The sequence below is a fragment of the Micromesistius poutassou genome, assembly GCF_964030765.1.
Source record: "Micromesistius poutassou genome assembly, chromosome: 17".
Taxonomy (NCBI): Eukaryota; Metazoa; Chordata; class Actinopteri; order Gadiformes; family Gadidae; genus Micromesistius; species Micromesistius poutassou.
In genome coordinates, this window is record NC_140287.1 from 9,910,776 (window position 1) to 9,923,202 (window position 12,427).

Consider the following 12,427-nt stretch of genomic DNA (forward strand, 5'->3'; position numbering starts at 1 on the left):
ACGCAGACTGACGAGGAGCGCATGTTTTGCTACTCGGGACCGACCGAAGTGAATGGATTTTTCCTCAGTCTGGACGACTCTCTGAAAAACCTCGCCCTTACATGTAGCATTCCATTGTCACAGAAGAAGGTGGGGTTTCCCAACTGAATAATTTATTGACATCAATATATTCATAACATTTTCATCATTCTGAAACGCCTCTATCCCTCTTGGAGTTATATGTGATCCCACACGACAATCAAAGCCACTTATTCTTCCGCTACATCCCCTGCCTGCATTGTTGCCTGTATAGATGCCTCATAGTTCTTCCTCAGGCCTTTCAGATAGATTCTCAGGCTGTCTGGGTCCAGTTTAGAGTTCCTAGCAGTCTGCAAGAGGCGAGTGGCCAAGTGGTGCACTGCTCTCTGCTGTTGGGTTTCTGGATCACTCTGCTGTTTGGCCTAGTCAAGGGGGGGGGGGGGGGGAGACAAACTAAATGTAATCAATAGTGCATAATATGTAAGTGCAGATATGTAATAATACAATGGCTCAAAGACGGGACACTTTTATATCATTCAACATTAGGGGTCTGCAATGTGCCACTGAATGGCTCTAGTAATAGTGACACTGCTTAACAATTTTCATGGTATGTGTACACCATGACACCACAGGAAGCCTACCAAAAGCTGCTGGCTGACCCTGGAGGAAATGGCCTTTGCATCTTGGATAATGCTTGATGGCAAGGCAGTCATCTCTGCTGCTCTCAAACCTAGCAGAGCAAAAACCACAAAACCATGGTTCAACCACTGAACTCTACAGTGGAGAACAATGCCATGCCCAGGATCAAGCACCATATTGTCTTTCCTCCGAGCGTCCTCGACACAGCACGTGGGTAAAGAGCACTGTCTCTTCACCGGCCTCCCCGCGCGAGTGTTGCACCTCCATGTGCTGGTTCTCCACGTTGGGATAGAGAGTCTCTAGCTGGCAGAGCTCCAGGAAGTGTGTGGCAAACAAAGTGAATGCCTGAGAACAAGAAGTTTGACAGCAATCCTGTTCATTATTAAACCATCAACTTATTGTGACACAACACACTACCCATTAACCTTTGTATTCTATATTAAATTCATTTTTTTGTTTGTTTACTTGTTAGGCCTGTAGAGAAGGAGTGGATGAGCTATACAGGTATCTGCATGAGTCAGAATAGGGAGTGGATATGCAGGTTTGGGATGGCATGAGGCCTACCTTTAGGCTCAGAAGGAACTCGCACACCGAGTGGCAGATGCCAATGCCCTCCTCTGCACTGGTGCCACGCCCCAACTCATCGATGATGATTAAAGACCTACTGCTTACATTGTGGATTATATAGGAGACCTAAGGGATGTATAACATGATATGCTTTTTAAAAAAAGTCAAAAATAACCAGCGAAAGCAGCAAACATGATGAACAAAATGTACCTCCTTCATTTCCACCATGAAGGTGGAAGAGTTGGTCTCAAAATCATCATCCACCCCGATTCTGGTGAATATCTGATCAGCGATGCGGAATGAGGCATATTCTGCAGGAACAAAGGAGCCTGGGAAAATGGTAGTATACAAGTCTCAACGTCAAAGTCCTCACATTATAACATGTGGAAGAAATTCTTTCACAATTAATAGGATACAGGATGTTCCTCACCTATCTGAGCCATGATCTGACACAGCGCCACCTGTTTGAGGTAAGTGGATTTTCCACTCATGTTGGGTCCAGTGACAATGACAAAGTTGGCTCCGTCTGAGATGTAGCTGTTGTTGGACACGGGTTGCTGGCCGGCGATGCGCTCCAGAATGGGATGGCGACCCTGTTTGATGGCCAGCGTGTCTGTAAACTCTGGACGCACTACCAGACACAAGAAACCAATGTGAAACATTGATTTAATATGTATTGTTATTCATGCATTTGTATTTATACTGATATTCTTTAAAATATTTAGAGCATATCATTTTGCATAATATTTATGTATTATATTAATTATATACCTCCATAGCAGTAAGTTCTTTAAAATCCACATGCAAAGGATGCCTTTGGTTTTTAGGCTTGCAAATATCAACTTTGGCATTCATACAGATCAATTACATAATAGGTTATGGGTACAATGTGGCTCTGGAAAAAGTTATTAAAGAGAAAGAGTTTTGTTTTGCTAGAACAAAACAACAAAAATGTTTGAGGGAGTTGTGTGTGTTCAGTGAGCCGAGCCAGCTCGGTAGATAAGGGTCTAGTTAAATACTGTGGAGGGCTTATGTAACAAGTGTAATCTGAGTGCAAGCTGGGTGACATGGAAGGGGCGGTGCAGTCAGCAAGCGGCTATACAGAGATGCGTTGAGACAGCTGAGAGGTTGTTCTTGCTGCCCATGTGGTGGATAGGGCTGATGCTAACGCAGGCACTTCCCACACACAACTAAATTGAGACCAGCTGCAAATTTAGCACAGCAACGTGGGGCTGCAATGCGTGGTAGGGAAAAGGCTTACTGTTGCATTACACATTATAGGCAGATATCAGAGTCATCCCCTTTTATGTTAATTTGTTGTCATTATGAATAATGATGATTTAGGTAACTGAGACAAAAATTTACATATATATTTTTTTTTCTTCAGACTTACCGTAGTCTGACATTGTGCATGCATTAGCAAGAGACACCAACATGTCCAGCATTGAGACAGCTTCTGAGAGCTTATAGAGGCAGTGGATATGCTCATGGACAATACTCAGCAGTTGGCATATTACCCTGCAGGGATATATGGGTTGTGGGTTATGGATGTTAGCAAAAATATAATTTGACAAATAGCACCCTCTCCTGGGCAACAACAAAATAATACATTTCTTCTAGTTGTTCTCAAAATAGTTAAATAATTATTCCCCTTCACATAAATCAAGCAAAATGCAAAAAAAACGTTTTTGCATTTTGCTTTATGTTTATAAACTTATACATTTTAAGGACTGATTGGATCATTGTTCATGCCGATAAGACGTATGATTCAGAGCTGATTACACATAGGACATGTGGAAGATCTCCCTCAGGGCCTCATCACAGCGGTCGTTCATCTTCATCAGATCTGCAGTAGTGAAGCTGTAGCTGTTCTTCTGCTTGGTTACCTGGGGTGGAGTGTTAGGGAGAATGATGCATCACATCAAGCCACAAAGTATGGAATACAGAGGCAGCATGGAACAGCCTAAAGCCCACAGAGAGGGTCGGTCTCATTGTCACCTTTAGGAACTCAGCTGGGAGCTTTCCGTCTGGAAAGACCACCCCTTCAAGCTTCATCTGGATAAAGAAACCTCTGGCCGTGCTGAAGCTGGTACGCATGGGCAGGCCATGCCTCTCCCCCATCTGGTCCACCAGCCCTGGTGATCACCAAATGGTTTGTTAAGTCATTGTGTTACAATGCAAGCAACACTGGAAGACAGAGCGTATTATTGGCCCATCCAGGAAAAGCACCGGCAATGTCATCCACAATCTCAGTGTACGCTCGTCGGGCAATGTCCAGGAACTCGTTGATGTTGGGCCGCACAGCATAGCACTTTTGAGTGCGCATGCTGAGGCTGCCCTTCATGTAGGTGGTGTCATCGTTAATTACTGTCTTGATCTGCTCCAGGATTGTGTCAAACCTTAACGTGTGAGAAGGTACAGGAAGCAGAATCAGCTCAAGTGTCAAACTATTTATGGCCAGTCCAGTAAACGACAAGCAGAGTCAAATGGAGAGCATTTACCATGAGACAGCCCAACAGTACTGTGTTTACCTGTTATCCTCTAGCGAGGTGCTGTAAGCCTTCAGCAGAGCAGTGGTACACTTTTTTAACAACATCTGTTGAAGTGCAACGATTTTAATGTTTTATGCTAAGTAACATATGAAACATTGGATATATGGTTAAAATCAGCTAGAATGTACAATTATATACAAAGCTATACATATGTTAAGTTAATTTTAATTAATTTTAAATATTGCATACTAACAAAGACATACCCTTAGGGATGGCACTAAATCCAGTGTGTGTTTCAATTGAATGACGTGTGTAATCTTTGCCTCAGCAACTTGTACCTTCAGACATAGAACAAATAGTATCAAGTCAGAGAAGGGTGCATTTTAGATTACAGCAGTAGAATTGAAATAATATATAATATGATACTTGATTCAAACCACTGATCGCTGATAATCACTTTCATATTATTGTGCATGAATGTTTTTTACTGTAATTACATTGTTTTGACAGAAAAATAAATAATTTGATTGTAAAACTTTATTCAATAAAGACAAATCACTTACTCCAATAAAGCCAATGTTACTATTTGATAAAGTCATCCAATCTTGAATTATTATCAATTAAACGACTGCAGTAAAAATAAAATAACTAAAAGCAATGTATCCACTCCACGCACCGTTTCCTGCTTTGGAATTTGGACAAGGACCGAGAGCAGTTGATCTATATCCAGGAAATGACCTATTGCTATAAGAAAACCCAAGTCAAACTTTAAGCCATCGTACAAAATCTCTGTATAATATCGATTATCATGTAACCAAAAGCAGCGCTTTATCCTGACCATTTTTCAGGCCAAAGAACAGCTCCTCCTCCTGCAGCAGCTCCTGTATGGCGTCCAGGCGGATGCTGATGGTATCCACATCAAGCAGCGGCTCCAGGATGTTGGAGCGCAGCCTTCGACCACCACCTATAGTCTTTGTATAGTTGAGCACTCCAAAAAGAGTGTGTTCGCTCCTAAGTACTCGCACCAAACAGAGACAGATACACCAAACACCCATATGTTTAAAGTGTCAGCCAAGTATGACTACTGCTGAGAACAGAGTTGATTTGGGGTCCACTCTTATTGTTACTCATTGGCAATGCATTTAGTGCAGGTAGGTTTGTATATCTATATCAACATACATTTTTTGAGGCAAACATAACATTTTTATCAATACATTATTGCATTTGTAAATGTAATGGAACAAGGCAAACCTGCCATGTGGTAGGCCATCGTATTGGTAGGGACTAGAACATGTTATGTTAGAAGATCCTATGGATGCCTTATACCTGCGGTCCCTGTTGTTCACCACCAACTCCAAGTTAGTGGCAGACGCTGAGTCGATCATGGCGGTCTGCTCACTCCCTTTGAAGCTGACTTTAAGGGACTTTGGAGCATAGATGGAGTTCTGGATGAACTCTAAGTATTTCAGCAATGAGGCCGCAGCGGCCAAGCAATAATACCTAACAAAAAGGATATATGGGAAAGTACATTTACATTTAGCAGACACTCTTATCCAAAGCGACTTAGGTTAACCCCTTCCCCCGTACACAACAAAGCTAGCTAGGATAAAATGCTACACTATTTTTTAAGTGCAAGGACGTACACAACATACAATAAGTGTGTACATTAAATAGCAGGTTGTACAGCACAGTACAATAAGTGCGTAAGAAAGGTGTGATGGGGGGGGGGGTATAGCATGTGTCATAGCGTCATAGAGTCATAGCATGTGTCAATTTTCCTGTCTATTTTATGCGTATTTAAAATCTCTGCCGCTTAGCTCCATCACAACCCAGCGTACTTAGCCTGCACTTCCATGACGACGGTCCCAAACTCTGGAGCACACAGCTGTTGAAGGTACTCCAGTCCTTTCCTCTCGTTGAAGTACTTCCTTTGGATTGCAGTAAAAGCAACCGCCTGACAGGAACACAAAACCAACGGGTAAAACAAGGCCCCGGTTTGGAGTTTGTTGATTCTGGTGACAGTTCTGTGTCGCACTAGCACCTGGAAGTTCTCTGTGATGAGGCCGAACAGCTTGGTCCCTTTACCCTTCTCGCTGGCTGTGTCTGGCATCAGTATCTCCAACGGCACCAGGATATGAAGCTTGGTGATCACCTTCAGACGAACGGCGTTAGTTCTCCGGATTCACACACCCCTATAAACCTGTCAGGTTGACGATCACGCCGACATTCATAAGTTGTGACTGCGTTACCTTGGCATAGGTCCCTGTGTCTGCAAACTGAGAGAGGACAAGCTCGGGGCATTTCAAGTTGAGGCTGGCCATACCGATCTCTCCCCTGGCCAAACCCCGGCCTTCCACCACAGCAACGATCACTGAAGCGCAGCTGGTGGAGGCAGCAGAGGAGCAGGTCGTTCCTACACCATCGGAGAAGTTAGAATGAGAACGTTGACCAGACAGCTGTGTCTTATGTTGTACGTCCTGGAACTAATGTTATACATCCTGGCACTTAATGTACGCACTTATTGTATGTTGTATGTCCTTGCACTAAAAAATAGTACTTAGCATCTTATCCTAGCTATCTATGTTGTATACAGGGAAGAGGTTAACTTAACAATTGTTGGCACTTGGTTCTATGAACATCCTTACTGTACCGACAACAATATATTGTTTTGCTTTCTTCTGACAAATTAACTTATTGTAAGTCGCTTTGGATAAAAGTGTCTGCTAAATGCCCTAAATGTAACTGTGTCTGTCGTGTTCATAGACCAGGATTTAGTGCGGTAGCGTACCGGTATGCTCAGTAAGCGGGGTTCGTGCAGAATGGGCCCCTGTGCTACCAGAACCTGGGGTCTTCCTGAATCGTGGGGTTCCCCTGAAAGAGCTGCCAGTGGTAGACAGAGGGTTGAAGTGACTTGCCTGACCTAATCTAAAAAGATGCTGAGATGGACCTGTATCAAAACAAGGAGAGGGGAAGCCATGTGAGAATTTTAATACGGTACAAAATAACTGAACATTAGCATTAAGACTTTCCTCACTGTATTGCCTTTTGAGGTTATTTTTTCATTGGCATGTATAAATAAAGTTTTTCTCAATCTGGAATGTTCCACAGTTAATGCAGAACTATTTATTATCATGGCAGTCACCATCACATACCGGAAGCAAGTGATGACGCGCGGCGAGAACTTGTGGTCGGCGCCCCTGAACTTTGGCGAGATGAGGAGGAGGATGACCCGGGGTCCATGGAGACCGGCACATCATGCCTACCTCGACCCAACGGAGACACGCCAGAGCTTTGTTCTGATTCAGGTGTGCCTCCGCCGCCCGTGGTCACCTCCTCTGTGCTGCTTTGAAACATAATCAATTCTTGATAGATAACTAGATGTTTTGCCGTTAGCTAACTAACAAAACCGGCACAAACTTGTCACGAGAAGCGCGCGCGCGTATGTACAAGGTGCTGGTCTCGCGCGTCTCGTGACACGCGCGTAATGTGTGCGTTAATATTGGATTTTTAAATATAACGTCCCATTTAACTTTTTAACCAACTTTTATTAAAAAAATATTTTACATCAAACTGTTTTAAACCATCCAGCAGTCTATAACCGCATAAATTAAAAAAAAAAAAATAATAATAATAATAAAAAAAATATATATATATTTTTTTTTTTTTTCTTGTTTTCTAAGCTAAGAATCTAGTGAAAAGTTATACTTTTGAGAATTTATGTGCTATTGAAATATTGAACAACAATTATATATACTGTATATATTAAATAGACTTCATAAAGAAGGGCTTGGCTGTCAGCCGAGGAGGAACAGGACGAAGAGGAACCTTCAGTCAGGGACGAAGTGATGGGGGGGACGATTATCAGCGCGGACTCTTAAGAATGGCGGCGGAAACAGAAAGTAGCTATTTTGTGAGAGAAATCGAGAAAAATGATGGGTGTGTTCTTAAATTAAAACAATGCCACAAAGGAGACGTCGGTTGTGTGGTTTGGGATGCAGCGATCGTGCTGGCAAAATACCTGGAAACGAGAAGCTTTAAGGACCCGGCTTCCGGAGGGAATAGATGGACTGACCAACATGTACTGGAGTTGGGAGCAGGCACTGGAGTAGTTGGGCTGATGGCTGCATCATTAGGGTAACTTAGGATTCAGATACATTTGGTCTCATCTTGTCATGATTAGTGCTGTAACGTTATAAGTAACGTTTTAGTTTTATTGTCTTAAATAATTAATTGTATTAATCGTAACAGAGCTCACGTCACCGTGACAGACTTGGAGGATTTGCAGACACTCCTGCAAGTAAATATCGAAGAAAACAAGGGGGTGATTAGCTGTGGATCCATCACTGCCAAGGTACTTAAATGGTTTGTACTTATTTTCTGTTTTACACCTGTGCCTGTTTTGGAGTTTCTTATAAACTACACCCAGCCGACCTAATTGCATTCCTATGTTCCTATTCCAACATGTTGAATGTAATTTGTCATCCGTTTTAAGGGGTGAAGATGTTTCTGACTTCCTCCCGCCTCCAGACTATGTGTTGATGGCGGATTGTATCTATTATGAACAGGTAATATGTCGTAGCTATTATGAACAGGTAATTTTCAGAATCCAAGTATTCCTTTTAAAATAGTGCAAACTCGTGTATAACATTGTGATAGAACATCATATATTGCAGATTTGCAACATGTCTCATTAATCTTATGTTTTAGTCTGTTGTGCCATTGGTGGAAAGCTTGAAGAAACTTTCCGGACCCTCAACCTGCATCATTTGCTGCTATGAGCACAGAACTGTTGGCATTAACCCAAAAGTCGAAGCACAGTTCTTCGAGGTAAGAAAATAATGTATATTGTTAGCTATCCCTTATTTTCTCTTTCAGTGAACAAATCATTATTTTGTATTTTTTAAATTCCATGTATGCTTGTCACTATCAGTCTTCTCCAAGTGATTTACTGGATTATTGCTTCTTTTTTTAAGTTGCTGCGGAAAGACTTCAATTGGGAGGCAGTTCCTTTGGAACAGCAAGACCCAGAATTTAACAGTCCAGACATCAGAATACTGAATATAAAACGGAATATCTGAATCTATGTTTATAAACATGTACATTTGCCTGAGGTGAGGAAGAATAAATATTTTGTGAATAATTCGTCCTTCTGTGTGTGAATTTATTTTGTGGCCTTAGATCATCCGGTAATTGTTAATTCACTATTCGTTAGTGTCTTTCCGTGTTTTTCTCTTAAAAAAATTAATTGTTGTAATTGTATGACATCAGTGATTCAGATAAAATATTTTTTTTGTTTTTGTTATGCTATCTGTATTAAAAACACTAAAACCTAAGAAAAGCCATAAGCCTACATGTGTATTCTCTTTATATTCCTTTCGCTGTGTACTTGAATTTTGAGTGAGCCTTTTGGCAGTTTACAAGCTGTATTCTATCTGCACCTTGTTGTTAATGGAGTCGTGGATGTCCTCAGCAAAATGCTTGCCCCTTCCTCATTCAGCCATCGCCTTAATCTTATGCCATGACAGTCTATGTCCAATTAGTCCTGTAAGGTTGGAGGGATTAAAGACTATTATTAGTATTAGTCATCAGACAGCTTAGATAAGGTGTTGACATTATGCAAGGTTGCTGTGAGTGTGGATGAGCCGTACCTTTTTATTAAGATTTTTACCCAAGCTTGTTCTTTCCTTCTGATCCTTTTGAAACATCCTCTGATTTATGTCTTGGGTTTAATTCAACCAAGAACAGACATTTAGCTTTTACAATACACAATCCTCTCAGGGCTATTTGATTGAACCATTGTTTATGAAGGCCTCTTTTGTAAGTGCCCTTCTACAATGTTTTCTAACTCATGTTCTTATTCTAGTAATAACAAGGATTTCTCCTTGTCAACACTATTATTAGTAATAGCATACATTCAGATACATTGTTGATTATGCCACAAACACTAGGGGGCATCAATTGTTCAGATTGAATTACTTGTGTGGTGTGAAGATTATCTCTACACTAAAGATAATCTTTTACTAGTCTACTCCCAAGATTATCTAAAGAGCCAGGTAGACAAAATGAGAAGATTATATTATTCTATTCTATTGTATGTCTGAGATATTAAATCATAACGAAATGGAATATAAAAGATAGATGAAATGCATTGCTAATACATCAAAGTTGAGGGAAAGAGGTAGATAAACACTAGGTTAAATGCCTGTAATTTCAGAGCTGAAACTGCACTGGCTGTATGACAGACACCCTGAACGGCACCGCCCACCATGCGAGAGGAATGCCTTTTAAAAGACCCAGATTAGCTGGAAGATTATGGCCCTTATTTCAGGCATAAACCAGGCAGCACGCCCCGTACGTCCACAGGCATGCAGTGGCCCCACTGCCTTTCATCCCACCTCCCCCCTGTTTACATAGTGGGGCTGTATGCAATGTGAACGGCGGCCTTCAACTCTTGAGTTCACCAGGATAATAAATAAAAGGTTCTAGGCCATAGGCCCACTAATAACAAGTAGGGTTTGTTCCAAGGCTGAGACTAGTGAGGTAATTGGGAGGTGGATAAGGGCAAGGATAAACTGCTGGCCAAGAATCTGCTTGAATGTAACTGGACCATCTGCGATAGCACAGGACCTTGCATTCATTTAGCGACTGGAATTTGCACTTGCAAAAAAGTGATGTGCATTTCTCCACAGTATTTATTTTCTGAATTCAAATAAGCTGATTGTAGATTGATAAATAGGTTAAGCTTTGGATACATATATCCCTGGAAATGGATGATAAATGATGTCCACAGATATAGCCTAAACGTAAGTGCTATGTTTCTGTTAAATCACGGTTTAACATTGGCCTGATCAATGAAAGCCTTTAGGCTTTCATTGATTATTCTGCACCCAGAAATTACAATAAGCGCAGCTGTAGCAGTTGAACATTGTAATAATGGCTAGTCATGGATATGCTATGTATAGCCTTCTGCTTTGAGTTCATTTTTCACACCTCTGCACTGACAATTCGACCTGGTGCATCTGGCCTGGTGCATCGTGCAACATTTCAAAAAACAACTCCCTAGTCGACTCTCCTTTGACCTTGGTCAGTGTACATTAGGGCTAATTATTTTTCTCTGAGTTGGTACTGAATGCTGGCTCCCCAGTAACTGTTGAAACAAATTATTTACCTTGCAGCTTAAGCATCCCCTTTTAAAATCAAATGGAATTTCAAGTGTGGTGGTATGGAAGATCCTCACACTGAACGAGTACAGCAAAGCCATAATGTGGTCATTTCCCACCAACAGATGGTGCTAAAAATGGCAATGACTCACCTGTGTAATGAGAGAGCAAAAAGAGACTTTACAACTATTAAAGGTACTCATTAAAGTTCACAGTTTGACAATTTTAGTTTTCCTTTTTTTCTGTCCGTTATGACAGTGCAGAGGTACATCTCTGGTCTGTTATATTTGAGGCATTACTGTTAACTGCACAAAACCTAATAAAATACCATCACCATCTGCCATTTCTTTTTGTATTTTCTCAAAGTGTTCGACAACAGAATTGAGTGAAACATCAGCAGGATGGGTGGAGGAGGCATGGAGCATGACTCAAAAGGCTGTGTGCTGTTTTTTTTTTTTACTTTGCTGCATCACAGCCAAGTGACACAGTGGGGCCTTTGTGGCATTGTCATCATCACACTGCCAGGAGCCAGGGGACACTGTTCCAGTATAGAAGCCTAATTTTCTCACCAGTTAGCAGGGAGTGGCTCAAGAATAGACACCAAACTGGGCTAATTAAAAATAGACGAGGGAGACTGAAAGTGTCTCTTCTGATTGTGCAGCTTTCCCTTTTTTCTATACACATACAGGACCAATGCTCACTAGCACATCTCTGATTTATAGAGACAATGTGTAAATAGACTCCGCCCACTTTGACAGTCTCCACGGTTACACCCTGACCCCCCACCAGCAGGGGTTCTGTTAGGACAGCTGGGCAGCAGTTATAGGATAACAGCATGGAAGAGCATGTCTGATACACCGACTTCACTAGTCCACTCTTCATTATTTACAGTCATATTACTCAATTACAGATGAATAAGAGTCCTGTACTTGTTGTATGCATTTAAAATGAGCAAACAACTCCCTGGTCAATAGGATAAATGTGTGATAGTGAGAATTGTTTCTGAATAAGAGCCAATGAATCGATCCAGTGTTTGTCTTAAACATATGGCATAACACTGTGCTGTTCCTCTGGAGCAGGAGGGAGAGAGGGAGGGGGTGGTGTGTGTGTGTGGTGGGGTGTCCATGTCTGTTTTCCTGAGTCATTACCCCTTTGTACAAGCATTGTATAGGAGCAGCGGGGCCTGGTTCGGTACGGATGTACGGGTTCCTCCAGGCACAGGCTGTAGGCTAATGTGTGGCATATTGTCACTGTAAGCAAACACTGACTTCTGTGTAATTACAGCAATCTTGTTAGACGCGGCAGATGCGTCCCAGCCGAGGCGCTTCTCCGTGCAGCGGGATGCAGTCCTCTGAAGGGAGCCATTGAAACGTGGGGGGTGTCCATCATGTTGTCGCAGATGCATTTCAGTTTTTAAGCAGGAAAGAGGAAACAGCTACTGAAGGTTGATATTGGAAACTGAATCACACCTGTTCCTTTTAATCTGGTTAAAATCACACTCCAGTACTATGATGGCTGTTGGAGAGACTTGTGTGTAGAGGGTTAGGGTTT

General features: G+C 41.8%; 2 protein-coding genes across 2 annotated transcripts; one reads left to right on the forward strand and one right to left on the reverse strand.

Moving 5' to 3' along the window:
* Positions 1-248: 248 nt before the first annotated feature.
* On the reverse strand, positions 249-7,070 carry msh4 (mutS homolog 4; the record flags this gene model as incomplete). Its single annotated transcript, XM_084481826.1, has 20 exons — positions 249-440; positions 660-748; positions 831-1,002; positions 1,222-1,350; positions 1,435-1,553; positions 1,655-1,855; positions 2,618-2,742; positions 3,007-3,110; positions 3,223-3,359; positions 3,454-3,623; positions 3,756-3,820; positions 3,980-4,054; positions 4,393-4,460; positions 4,555-4,727; positions 5,043-5,216; positions 5,555-5,670; positions 5,758-5,868; positions 5,966-6,129; positions 6,505-6,663; positions 6,869-7,070. The coding sequence occupies 20 exons, from the start codon at positions 7,068-7,070 to the stop codon at positions 249-251; spliced, it is 2,745 nt and encodes a 914-aa protein (XP_084337952.1).
* A 508-nt stretch (positions 7,071-7,578) lies between these two features.
* Positions 7,579-8,983, forward strand: vcpkmt (valosin containing protein lysine (K) methyltransferase). The gene is made up of 5 exons (XM_084482234.1): positions 7,579-7,850; positions 7,965-8,078; positions 8,209-8,281; positions 8,424-8,543; positions 8,690-8,983. Exons 1-5 carry the CDS (start codon positions 7,597-7,599, stop codon positions 8,792-8,794), a joined length of 666 nt encoding a protein of 221 aa, XP_084338360.1. The 5' UTR covers positions 7,579-7,596; the 3' UTR covers positions 8,795-8,983.
* The last annotated feature ends 3,444 nt before the right edge of the window (positions 8,984-12,427 follow it).